Source organism: Pristis pectinata, chromosome 2 (assembly GCF_009764475.1).
Source record: "Pristis pectinata isolate sPriPec2 chromosome 2, sPriPec2.1.pri, whole genome shotgun sequence".
NCBI lineage: Eukaryota > Metazoa > Chordata > Chondrichthyes > Rhinopristiformes > Pristidae > Pristis > Pristis pectinata.
Window position 1 is genome coordinate 139,055,413 of NC_067406.1, and position 12,311 is coordinate 139,067,723.

The 12,311-nt window shown below is 39.8% G+C and overlaps 1 protein-coding gene across 1 annotated transcript in view; it reads left to right on the forward strand.

Annotated features, from left to right (window-relative positions):
* Positions 1-12,311, forward strand: part of LOC127567321 (SWI/SNF-related matrix-associated actin-dependent regulator of chromatin subfamily A containing DEAD/H box 1-like) — a 68,719-nt gene that overhangs the window by 23,940 nt on the left and 32,468 nt on the right. The window contains 2 exon segments of the mRNA XM_052010067.1: positions 6,831-6,915; positions 10,185-10,591. Coding sequence (XP_051866027.1) covers positions 6,831-6,915; positions 10,185-10,591 — 492 coding nt within the window.

Below are 12,311 nucleotides of genomic sequence, written 5' to 3' on the forward strand. Positions count from 1 at the left end.
CTAAACAGGAAGAAAATTTTGATGCCTTATCTGAGACTTTTCTGTCTTCACTGGAGGATCAACATCCTTATAGTGAGCCTGAATTTAAAGATTTGTCTTTGTCAAGGAAGGATTTTATGGTGGAACAGACAAAGGACCCTGAGTTGACAGAATTGAAAGAAAAAGCTCTCTCATGTGAGGAGATTGAGAAAGTGCCAACTGGATACTATGTCAAAAATGGAGTGTTAATGAGGAAATGGAGACCTCCTCATGTTCCTGTTACTGAGGAATGGGAAGTTATTCATCAGGTTGTTGTTCCAAAAGTTTATAGGGATGAGATTTTAAACCTGGCCCATAGTATGCCTTTGGGTGGTCATTTTGGTGTGAATAAAACTGTAGGGAAGATCTTGAAACAATTCTATTGGCCTGGTTTGAGAAAAGATGTGGTGATGTTTTGTCGAACCTGCCACACATGTCAGATGGTAGGTAAACCAAATCAAAAACCCCCTGTGGCTCCTTTGAAACCAATTCCTGCTTTTGGTGAACCCTTTTCGAAGGTGATTGTGGACTGTGTTGGCCCCTTACCAAAGTCTAAGACTGGAAATCAGTATTTGTTAACCATCATGTGTGCCACTTCTAGATTTCCAGAGGCAATACCCCTTAGAAATATTAAGGCCAAGACGGTGTCAAAGGCTCTTGTAAAATTTTTTACCTTGTTTGGTTTGCCAAAAGAAATCCAATCTGATCAAGGTAGTAATTTTATGTCAAAAATTTTTCAACAAATAGTCTATGAGCTGGGAGCAAAGCAGATTGTATCATCTGCATATCACCCAGAATCTCAAGGAGCTCTGGAGAGATTTCATTCTACTCTCAAAAATATGCTGAAGACTTATTGCTTTGAAAACACCAAGGATTGGGACGAAGGTATCCATTTACTTTTGTTTGCCGTTAGAGAATCGATCCAGGAGTCAATCGGATTTAGTCCTTTTGAGCTTGTGTTTGGACATAGGGTGAGAGGACCTTTGGAGTTGTTAAGAGAGCAATGGGTTAATGAGGAAGTTCACTTGAGTCTGTTGGACTATGTCCAAAAATTTAAAACTCGGTTGGAGAGAGTCTGCCAGCTAGCGAGAGAGAATCTGAAAACAAGCCAGATAAGAATGAAGACATATTTTGATAGACGTGCTCGGCCTAGGACATTCGCAGTGGGGCAAAAGGTATTGGTATTTTTCCCTAGCCAAAATAATCCCTTGCAAGCTCGTTTTTCTGGACCCTATGTTATTGAATCTCGAGTGACTGATCTAACATATATAATCAAAACACCAGATAGACGCAAGAAAACACAACTCTGTCATGTAAACATGCTAAAACCTTATTATGAGAGGGATTCAGTTGTGGCCTTGGTGGATGGTGAAAAGGTTGTTTCTAGAATGCCTGATGTTGATGTTGAGGAAAGCCAATTTAGACCAAATATTGTTCCATCGAAACTGAAAAACCAAAATATCCTGGAGAACCTTGAAACGAAGTTGGACCATTTACAAGTTTCACAAAAACAACAGATGAGAGAATTAATTTTAAAATTTAAAAATCTGTTCCCAGATGTTCCAAACAGAACATCGATAATTACCCATGATGTTGATGTTGGGGATGCAAAACCAATCAAACAACACCCATATCGAATGAATGTGGAAAAAAGTAAACTTGTTGATCAGGAAATAAAATACATGTTGGAAAATGATATTATTAGACATTCTACTTCAAATTGGAGTTCGCCCTGTGTTATTGTACCTAAACCTGATGGAACTGTTAGATTTTGCACAGATTACAGGAAAGTGAATGCTGTAACAAAGTCAGATGCTTACCCTATTCCTAGGGTGGATGATTGCATAGACAGAGTGGGAAAGGCAAAATTTCTTACAAAGATTGACCTATTAAAAGGGTACTGGTGTGTTCCATTAACAGATAGAGGACTGGAGATTTCAGCCTTTGTAACCCCTTCTGGATTGTATGAATACAATGTTTTGCCATTTGGAATGAAAAATGCTCCGGCAACATTTCAAAGAATGATTAATTCAGTGATTCATGGGTTAAAACATACAGATGCCTACATTGACGACTTAGTGACTGGGAATGATACTTGGGAAGATCACATCTCTGCGTTAGAAAGGTTGTTTGAAAGACTTTCCAAGGCTAACCTTACAGTTAACTTGGCTAAAAGTGAATTTGGCCATGCCACTGTGACGTATCTTGGTTATGTTGTAGGTCAAGGCAAGCAAGCTCCTGTTCAGGCAAAAGTTCAAGCAATATCTGAGTTCCCTATTCCCACAGGTATGAGGACTGTTAGAAGATTTTTGGGAATGGTTGGATATTATCGAAAATTTTGTAAAAATTTTGCTGATATTGCTCTTCCCCTAACTAATCTTCAGAAGAAGGGAGTAAAGTTTGTTTGGACAGATTCTTGTCAAGAAGCATTTGAGAAGCTGAAAGCCATTTTATGCTACCATCCTGTGCTCAGAACACCTGACTTTGAAAAGCCATTTTCATTAGCAGTAGATGCCAGTGATGAAGCTGCAGGAGCTGTGTTGTTGCAGAAGGGTGACCTTGATGATATTGACCATCCTGTAGCTTACTTTTCAAAGAAATTTAATGAGCATCAAAAGAATTATTCCACCATAGAGAAAGAATTACTGTCGCTTGTTTTAGCCTTGCAACATTTCAGTGTATATGTTTGCACCGCTCAGAAACCATTGACTGTGTATACAGATCATAACCCATTGGTGTTTCTGAGCCGAGTCAAAAACAAGAACAGAAGGCTGTTAAACTGGAGTTTAATTTTGCAAGAGTTTGATCTCATGATAACTCACATTAAAGGCAAAGATAATGTGATTGCTGATTGTCTTTCCCGATGTTAAATGGGAAACATGTATCTGTACTAATCTGATAGTCTGTAGTTGTGTAGCATGATAATTATTAACATTACTAACTGTATGCGCGGTTAAAATTTTCTTGGAAAATTTTTTTTTAGGTGGGAGGTGTTATGGACTCAGTGAAAGTCCCTTTAAGATAGAGAGTGTGTGTATGTGTGTGTGGGGCGTGCTTACGTCAATAGAAGATAAAGGACGTAATGACGTTGTTGAAGAAGAAGAAAAAAGAGAGAGAGAGAAGGGAGAGAGACACCAGCCTGCTTGTTTTCTCTATCGATGGATGAGAAACAATAACTGTGTTTGCCACTGAAATCCATGTATGGAAGTTGGAAGTAATCCGGTGGAGTTCACTTTGTTGCTGACCTGTAGAAGGAAACAGGTATTTGTATGTGGACGACCACGGTTCGGATGCTTTTCGGGGTGAGGAAGTCACTACCGAGTAAACACTGAAGTGTCGTTTGGGTTCCATCGTGGAACATTTGGATTTCGTATGTACTCTCTCTATGTTTTTCTACATCTACATCTTATCTTCAGACAACGGTGGTTGTTGAAGAAGCCCTTGCTCATGTTTCACCTTATGGCTTGCGGAACTGAACTTTGAGAACCATTCAGGAACTGGGAGTTTTGGACTTTGTCACACACACACACGAAGAGTTTAGTTTTGGGGTTAACGTTCGAGGTTTAACATTTTTGAATTCTAACATACTAACATTTTTACTTTTATTTTACGTATTATCATAAGTAGTGATTAATAAAATAGTTTTTAACACTGAATCATGCTCAGTGTGTTTCTTTTGTTGCTGGTTTGTGACATTTATTAGATCACAGCAGTTGTGAACAACAGATTAGTTTTAAGGTGTTGAGTGATGAATCTATTCTATTGAAATACCCAGCTCGCAGACCATTTGAAAGGAGTCTACAAAGATGATGAAGTTGGCAGAAGTTCACACCGACACTTGATTCTACTCCATATTATTGTTTTTTGGTCCTAACTCTTATTGACTTCATTGTGTGCGAGAATTGAATGCAGCTATATCTTTATCATCAAAACAAGAACAAACTGAGAAAGATTAGTTACAGGCCAAGGTTTAGTTTTCATGAGATGCAAAATTTTCACCTAAAACCAAATTGCTGTTTTTTTTTGCCTGTCCAAAATTGTTTTTATATTAATAATAATAGATTTATGTATGGATCAAATTGTGAAAGTTTGTTACACACATGCAAGTCTGAGTAAGGCTACCAGGCAACTTGTAGTATTGATAGACGCAGTACAGAGCAGAGAGCAAAAGACATGGTTTATGTGGGCCTTAGTAAGGCTTTTGACAAGGTCCCGCATGGTAGGCTGGTTCTGAAGGTTAAGGCACAAGGAATTCGAAATGGTTTCACAAACTGGATTCAATATTGGCTTGGTGATAGAAGGCAGAGGGTAATAGTGGATGGGGGATTGTCTGTCTAGAAGTCTGTAACGAGTGGTGTACCGCAGTATAGTTTCTGAGATCTTTGTTGTTTGTAATATGTGTATAAATGACTTCGATGAGAATGTAGACATTAGACGCTGCAGATGCTCAAATCTGGAACAACAGACAATCTGCGAGATGAATTCAGCAGGTCGAGCAACAAACACTCTGCTAGAGGAACTGAGCAGACTGAGTAGCATCTGTGGGAGGAACAGAATTGTTGACGTTTTGGGTCAAAACCCTGCAAAGGAAACATCACCAATTCCTTTCCTCCCACAGATGCTGCTCGACCTGCTGAGTTACTCCAGCAGATTTTTGCTGGGCGAGAATGTAGGTGGTCATTAACAAGTTTGCAGTCTAAGTAAAAATTGGTGGAGTTGTAGATGGCAACGGAGGACACAGTGGGACATAGATCAGCTGGGAAGTTAGAGTGGGGGCTGATGGAATTTAATCCAGACAAGTAAGAGATAGTGAACTTCATGAAGTCAGATTCTGGTAGGATAAAAGTAAATGACAGGGCTCTTTGGGTTGCAAGTCTATAGATCTCTGAAAGTGGCGACAGGTGGTTAGGGTAGTGACGAAGGCATTTGGCATGCTTGCCTTCATAGATTGAGGCATTGAGTATAAGAGTTGGAATGTCATTTTGCAGCTGTAGAAAACTTTGGTTAGACCACACTTGGAGTATTGCACCATACTACAGGAAAAATGCCTGGCAATAGAAAGAGTGCAGAAGAGATGTTGCCTGGAATGGAAGGCTGTGGTTATAAGGAAAGATTGGGTAGGCTGGGTTTATCCTCACTGAGAGAGGACCTTATAGAGGTTTATAAAATTCTGAGGGATAGATGGTCAGAATATTTTTTTCCTCAAAGCAGGAGAGTCTAGAACTGGAGGTTTAAAGTGAGAGGGGAGAAATTTCGAGGCGATCTGAGGGGCAAGTTTTTCACAGAGTGGTGGTTACCTGGAAAGAGCTGTCAGAGGAGTGGTGGAGGCAGATACAGTTACAACATTTGAAAGGCATTTGGACAAGTACTTGGATAAGAAAAGTATAGAGGTATATGGACCTAATGCAGGCAAATGGGATTACTGTAGATAGACATCACAGTTAGCATGAAAGAGGTGGGCTGGAGGGGCTGTTGCTGTGCTGTACAATTCTATGATTCTGTGAAATCTCTCAATAACTTCCTGGATAAAATGAAGAATTGACACTGTCCATGTATATTGTTCATTCGGGCAAGTTGTGCAGCTGCTGTCTGTTGTACTTTGCTTTGAAACCCAAAGTGACTCTTCTCAGTGATACAGGAAATGTAAAATAACTTTTGTCTGAAAAGGTCATTACGTCTTAAAAAGGTGTATTCATTTTTCTATTTTTATATTCAACTTCAATTTCAAATTTTCTATCCACTACTCTTGAGTTTTATTTCCATGACAGAGGACTTGATGTCAGCAGTCTATCAATTGTTATTGCTTTGTAAATCTCTTAATAGATTAGTTTCAAAACAATTGTATGGGGGGGGGGGTGAGGCTGAGGAATGAGGTGTTATTTTTGAATGATACCCATATTGAATTTGAGCAACAGCAGTGAATTTTGTAGTCAATTAGAGTAAAAGGACTTGCATTAGATTGTGTTGTTTTTTTAGGTACTCTTTTCTGGTTTGCTTCCTAATGTATAGACAGGTTTGAGACTCCTTTCACTGCTTCCCATTTTAATGGGCTGAGGAAACAGTGATCATTTGCCTTGCTGCATCATTTGGGGTACTTTAAACTGTAGCCTCTTCCAGATTTCCTTGAAAAAAAATCACTTCCAAGAGAAAATTAGATAACAAAAAAATTCAAGATATTAAAAAGTCCCATTTTTGAATGTGGTCATCTGAAGTACAGTTGACACTGAAAATAATTTGATTTCATTAATTTCTCTGTTTCATTTTATTTATAACTATAGTGAAACTTGGTCACAAAGTAAATATATTTATTCAGAAATACTTTGATTACTTCAGTCCTTGCGAACTTGGTGTGTGTGTGAAGGTACTGGGCCTAGAGAGGGAATTTTACTTACTTATCTTAAATATAAAATAATAAAAATCAGAAGTATTAATGATAATATTTAATAACTTGCACAATTCATATATTCCAAAAATGGAATAAGGAATCAAACAATGCTGATGGTTAATTTGCTGCATGGTCCAATCTATAACATGCTTGTCACTTAAACGTTAAAGCTGCATTATACATACTGAATAACCGTGACTGGTACTGAATATTCTAATTTACATTGGTGTTTTCATAGCATGTTAATCTAAGGATTATTGCACTGTGACTGAGCAATACCCTCAAATACATTATGCAATTAAAGATTTTCCAGAGGAATTGATCATTACAATCTGCATAGTTGTGTAAGCATAATTGAATGTAGCTGCAGAATAAAATGGTTCATTTTATCATTGTTGCCTTTGCAATTCATTCTTTTCTTTATTAGGAGCTTAGGGAGGTCCTGGAAGAACATGACTGGTCCTATTGGGAGGCCTTGGAAGCCTTGCAAGTGTTTGCCAATCAAGATTCAGGTTACCTCTATTTTTGTTCTTTCATTTAAAGTCAAAGCTGAAAGGGTTTTCAAACTCAAAGGGAAATTTTGCAAATTTTGAATATTTTCTTCTGCAGTTTCAAGCAGTTAATTTGCAATATTTTGTGCTGAAGTGAGTTGCTACTTCACAGATCATCCAAGGTAGAGTACATTTTCTTCAAAGAGATTACTTTGAGGAGAATTTGCATCAAGTGCACAACATAACATAGCAGTGTGCTTTGGTTTGTTGAGGTAGAAGTTAACTTTTAAATTCTAATTTATTCAGGAACTTTGCAGAATTATTTTGGTTATACACAATGATAATGTATTTAAATTTGAATGAAAATTTTAATTTAAAAAGCTTTTCATTTCATGATGTTTAAACATCGGCAAAATAACATATTGAAGGGGGGTCCTCATCATTTGCGACAGTTGCAGATTGTCTTTAATTTTTAAGCAATTTGTGGGGGATTATGGTTTGCCAGAGTTATTTGGGAATGGCATGGGAGGCAGGAGTGCAGTGGGTCATTAGTAAGGTATAATTAAGGTATATTAATAGGATTTTAACTACAAAGATTGTTTGTGCATCTGTACAGTTCCTTGGTGAGACGCCATCTGTTCTGCTCTCTCTATATGAGGAAATGCGTTCTTGCCATGGAGGGAGTGCAGCAAAAGTTTACTAGACTGAGTACAAGGACGGCAGGGCCGATGTACAAGGAGAGAGTGTTGATTAGGCCGATATTCACTGAAAAGTGAGAAGGGATCTCATTAACCTGTAAAATTTTACTACCTTGACTGACTAGATGCAGGGAGGATATTTCCGATGACAGAAGAGCCAATGGTAATAGCATCGGGATATGGAGTATGTGATTTAGAACAGATGAGTAATTCACCCAGGGGGTGGAGAACCTGTTGAATTCTCTAAGAAGGCAATGGAGGCCAAGTCAAAACATATACTCAAGAAGGAGGTAGATGATCCCTTCAGCATTAAGAAATATAAGGGAGAGAAACCAATCTTGCTCTGCAGATGCTGGAATATCGAGATGAAAAACACTATGATGCTGGAGGAACTCAGCAGGCCAGGCAACATCCATGGAGAAAAGCAGGCGGTCAACGTTTGGGGTCAGGACCCTTCCTCAGGACTGAAGATAGGAAAAGGGGAAGCCCAATATTTAGGAGGGAAAAGCAGAGCCGTGATAAGTGGACAAAAGAGGGGAGGCAGGGTGCGCACAAGGTGGTGATAGATAGATGCAGGTAAGAGATGGTGATAGGCAGGTGCAGGGGAGAAGGGGCAGATCCATTGGGGGATGGGTCAAAGGTAAGAAGGAAAAAAGGCTAGGAAAGGGAAGAAAAGAAGAGGCATGGTTGGGGGGGGGGGGGGGGGGGCTGCTGTTGAGCGGATTACTTATCATGGGAGCAGATGTGGCGGAGCCAGAGAAATTGAGAAAAAGGGATAGCGTCCTTGCAAGAGACGGTGGGAGGAGCTGTAATTAAGGTAGCTGTGGGTGTCAGTGGGTTTGTAGAAGATGTCAGTGGATAAGGGATCTCCTGAGATGGAGGATGGAAAGATGAAGGAGAGAGGTGTCAGAGATAATCCAAGTGACTTGGAGAGCCAGGTGAAAATTAGTGGCGAAATTTTTGAAACTGTCAACTTCCGCATGGGTGCAAGAGGTGGGACCAATGCAGTCGTCAATATAGCGGAGAAAGGGGCTGGAGTAGGCTTGGAACAGAGACTGTTCGACATAGCCATTGAAGAGGCAGGCATAGCTAGGGCCCATGCGAGTGCCCGTGGCTACACCCTTGGTCTGTAGAAAGTGAGAGCAATCGTAAGTGAAGTTGTTTAGAATGAGGACAAGTTCAGCCAGGCAGTGTTAGTGGAAGGGGATTGGTTCTGTCTCTGGTCAAGAAAGCAGCGGAGGGCGATGAAGCCATCATGATGGGGAATGGAGGTGTATAGGGTCTGGACGTCCATGGTGAAGATGAGGTTGTGTGTGCCAGAGAACTTAAAGCTATAGAAGAGCTGGAGAGCTTGTTATGTGTCACAGACGTAGGTGGGAAGGGATTGGACTGGGGGGGGGGGGACGGGGGGACAGGATAGTGTGCAGGTACAAGGACACAAGCTCAGTGGGGCAAGAGCATGCGGAGACAGTAGGTCTGCCGGGACAGTCCTCCTTGTGGATTTTGGGGAGAAGATAGAAGTGGGCAGTCCCAGGACTATCAGGTTGGTAGCTGTGGGGGGAGATCTCCTGAGGTGATGAGGTCAATGATGGTGCGGGAGATAATGTCCTGGTGGTCCTTGGTGGGGTCATGGTTCAGGAGTAGGTAGAAGTGTCCGAGAGTTGGTGTCTGGCCTCTGCAAGGTAGAGGTCAGTATGCCAGACTACCACAGCACCACCTTTGTCGGCTGGTTTGATGACAATGTCAGGATTGGTGTGGAGGGAGTGCAGAGCAGAGTGTTCAGAAGGGGTGAGGGGAGCAGAAAAGTCAAGATGGCTGATGTTGTGCTGACAGTTGGCTATGAATAGGGACCAGGGAAGATAACAGGCATGGTGGGGGAGTCCAGGTGGAAGAAGAGGGCTGGGGGCAGGAGAACAGGTCATCAGAAGGGGGAGAGGACTACTTACCAGAGAAGAAGGCTCGGAGGTGATGGAAAAAGAGTTTGGCATCGTGCCAGGCTCGGAATTCATTAAGGTGGGGATGTAGGGGTACGAAGCTGAGGCCTTTGAGAACACACTGCTCAGCCTCAGGAGGGGAGGTCGGGGGGATGGTAAAGACACAGTAAGGGAGTAAAGAGACTAGCTAGAGGAGGAAGGGTGAGGGGAGGGGCTGGGTTGGTGAGAGGAAAGGAGTGAGAGGGGTTGGCAATGGTACAGGGGTGAAGAGTGGGATGAAGGATAGGAGGTGAATGGAGGGGAGGGAACAAGAGGAGGAGCAGGAGGACAAATACAAGGGATATGGGGGAGAAGGCTGGAACAATGTTCTGAAGTGGGTGATCACAGTGAATGATAGCGCAGGCATGAACAAACAAATGGCCTCTTGCTCTTGTTTGGTGTGTTTCTCTATACTTTAATAAAACTTTTATTCTTGTCAGCTTAATCGTTGAGTGACATTGACATTTTTTATCTTGGCTCACACTGCATAAATACCTTAAGTCAGTTCTCTGTATGAAATTGGTTATTTAAAAATTTGTAGATGAGACTTCATTTTAAATTTAAACTTTCTCTCTACTTTAACCATTCCAAACTGAAATGTATTTCTTTATGCATGTAGATGAAGTGCCTTGTGTACCAGAACCTGAGAGCATAAATGGAAAAGATGCCATTTCAAGTCTTAAGGCACAGCCAAAAGAGATACCAGTGCAGTCAAAGCAAACTGGAGCAAGAAAAGAACAGAATAATAAAAGTAAAAAACATGACAAAGGACAAAAAGGTGGCAGAATAATTCGGAGGGAAAGTAGTGATTCTGAAGATGTGGAATCCATTGCTTCTGGTGGTGACAGCTCCCTTGACGAAGACTACAGTAGTGGAGGTGAAGAGGTGGAAGATGAATATAGGACTAAAATTGTCAGCTTCCTGCAGGATGCTACAGTGGATGAACTTACTCTCATACCTCAGTGTTCTTTGAAAAAGGCTCAGAAGATTATTGAACTCCGGCCATTTAACAGTTGGGAGGCACTGGTGAGATTTTATTTTTAATAATCCTAAAATCATGTATAGGCAACACTTATTGCGATATTTCCTTTTATTGGGTGGCCTTTTCTGTTTAGATTCAGATACTAGGATCATCCTGAGCCAATAGCGTTTGGAATAAAAGTCATATGATTTTACTTTAAGTATCCGAGCAGATTGGCTGGTAATTCTGTCACTCATTCTGGTAGCATAGAACCTTGATGTTTGTGACAGATCTAGGTAAAGGAGCTTAGGTACCTGCCAGGCAATTCTTGTGTTTCAACTTATTAAAAAAAATAATGGAACATTATTTTAAGAGTTTGACAATGAGCTCCTTTGGCAGCAGCATGGCTTCAGATGCATTCTTGTTTATTTTGGCACCTCTTAGAAGAAATGTTCTTGCTCTGTTGGAACATTTATTAGTTTATTATTTGATAAAGGTGCTTTTTTGCAGTTGCTTTGCATCTTGGTTCACAGTATACATCTTAAACAGTTTTTATAAAACTACCTGAAGGATCTGTTTTCAGAGGATAGCTTTTCAATGGTGAGTAACCATTTTGCCTTGTGATTGCAGTTCAGCCTTTAATTTGGGGCAGATTCTGTAGAATTCATCTTGAGAGAATGTAAAAGCAAAAGAGTGGTGTAATGTGTAACTAAAGCATCAAAACTGTACTATAATGCTTTAGATTCTTGAGGACAATGGATGCAACTGCAGTTTTCCTTTTTGATAAACATTAATTCTTTATTTTTTTCTGATTGTTACTTTAAAAAGTCCAGTAGTTTGTATTTTTTTGATTATTAATTTAAAAGAAGTCCACTTCACTGCTGTCTGACATGGCAAACATTTAGTGCGCTTCTTTAGACTTTTTAATTGAAAATGTGCCTTAAGCGCTATGTAAAGTAGAAATCACATGCTAAGCAAACAGCTCATTTTCAGACTTGTTTCAACCTAAGTTTTTCCCATAGTGGTTCCAAGATTGTAAACAGACCATCTGAAAATCTACCAGTTCTGTTCTATTTCAAAATGTACTGTTAGTAGCCTCACCCAGCTTTTAGTATGTAAGGTTGTTGTAGCATGCCTCTTGTAACTTGGTTATTGCTTAGCGCTTAGCAGCTGTTGGCACCAAAGAGAATAATATTCAAAGTTCCTCTTTGGAAAGTCTTTCATGTTTGTTGTTTATCTTAGCAAAAATGATGCATGCATTTCTTATGACATTTTATGGAATTGATCATTAATTATGAGAATGAAATTTGTGCAGTTTATTTCCATTGCAACCAAAAGCTGTTTATTACTTGTTGAATGCAATTGATATAATTTGTGCTAGCTTTTACTATTAACCATCAATGTGAATTCAGAGCTATTCTTAAAATACTTTTTTTGTTATTTGAAACAATAGGGAAGCTAACAAATCTGCATTGCACTGTTTTGACCTCTGTTGGGTCTTTCGAAAATGTTTCTTAACTCGCATGGAATTAGGATGGAAGGTATAAAAGTTTGAACAGTAAGATTTAAATGGGGTAGATTTGAATTCTACCTCGCATTTTTTCTGAAGATTTTAAGTTTTGGGTTATCATTGTGATGTATTTCAAATGGTGTAAATGATGTGTGTAAATTTGTAATATATATGTAGGAATTGTGAATTGATATGCATTGTATGCTTGTGTTTTATTATATTGGTTGACGAGTCAATATTTAATGTCTGGCGCTAAATGGACCCTGTACTATGTG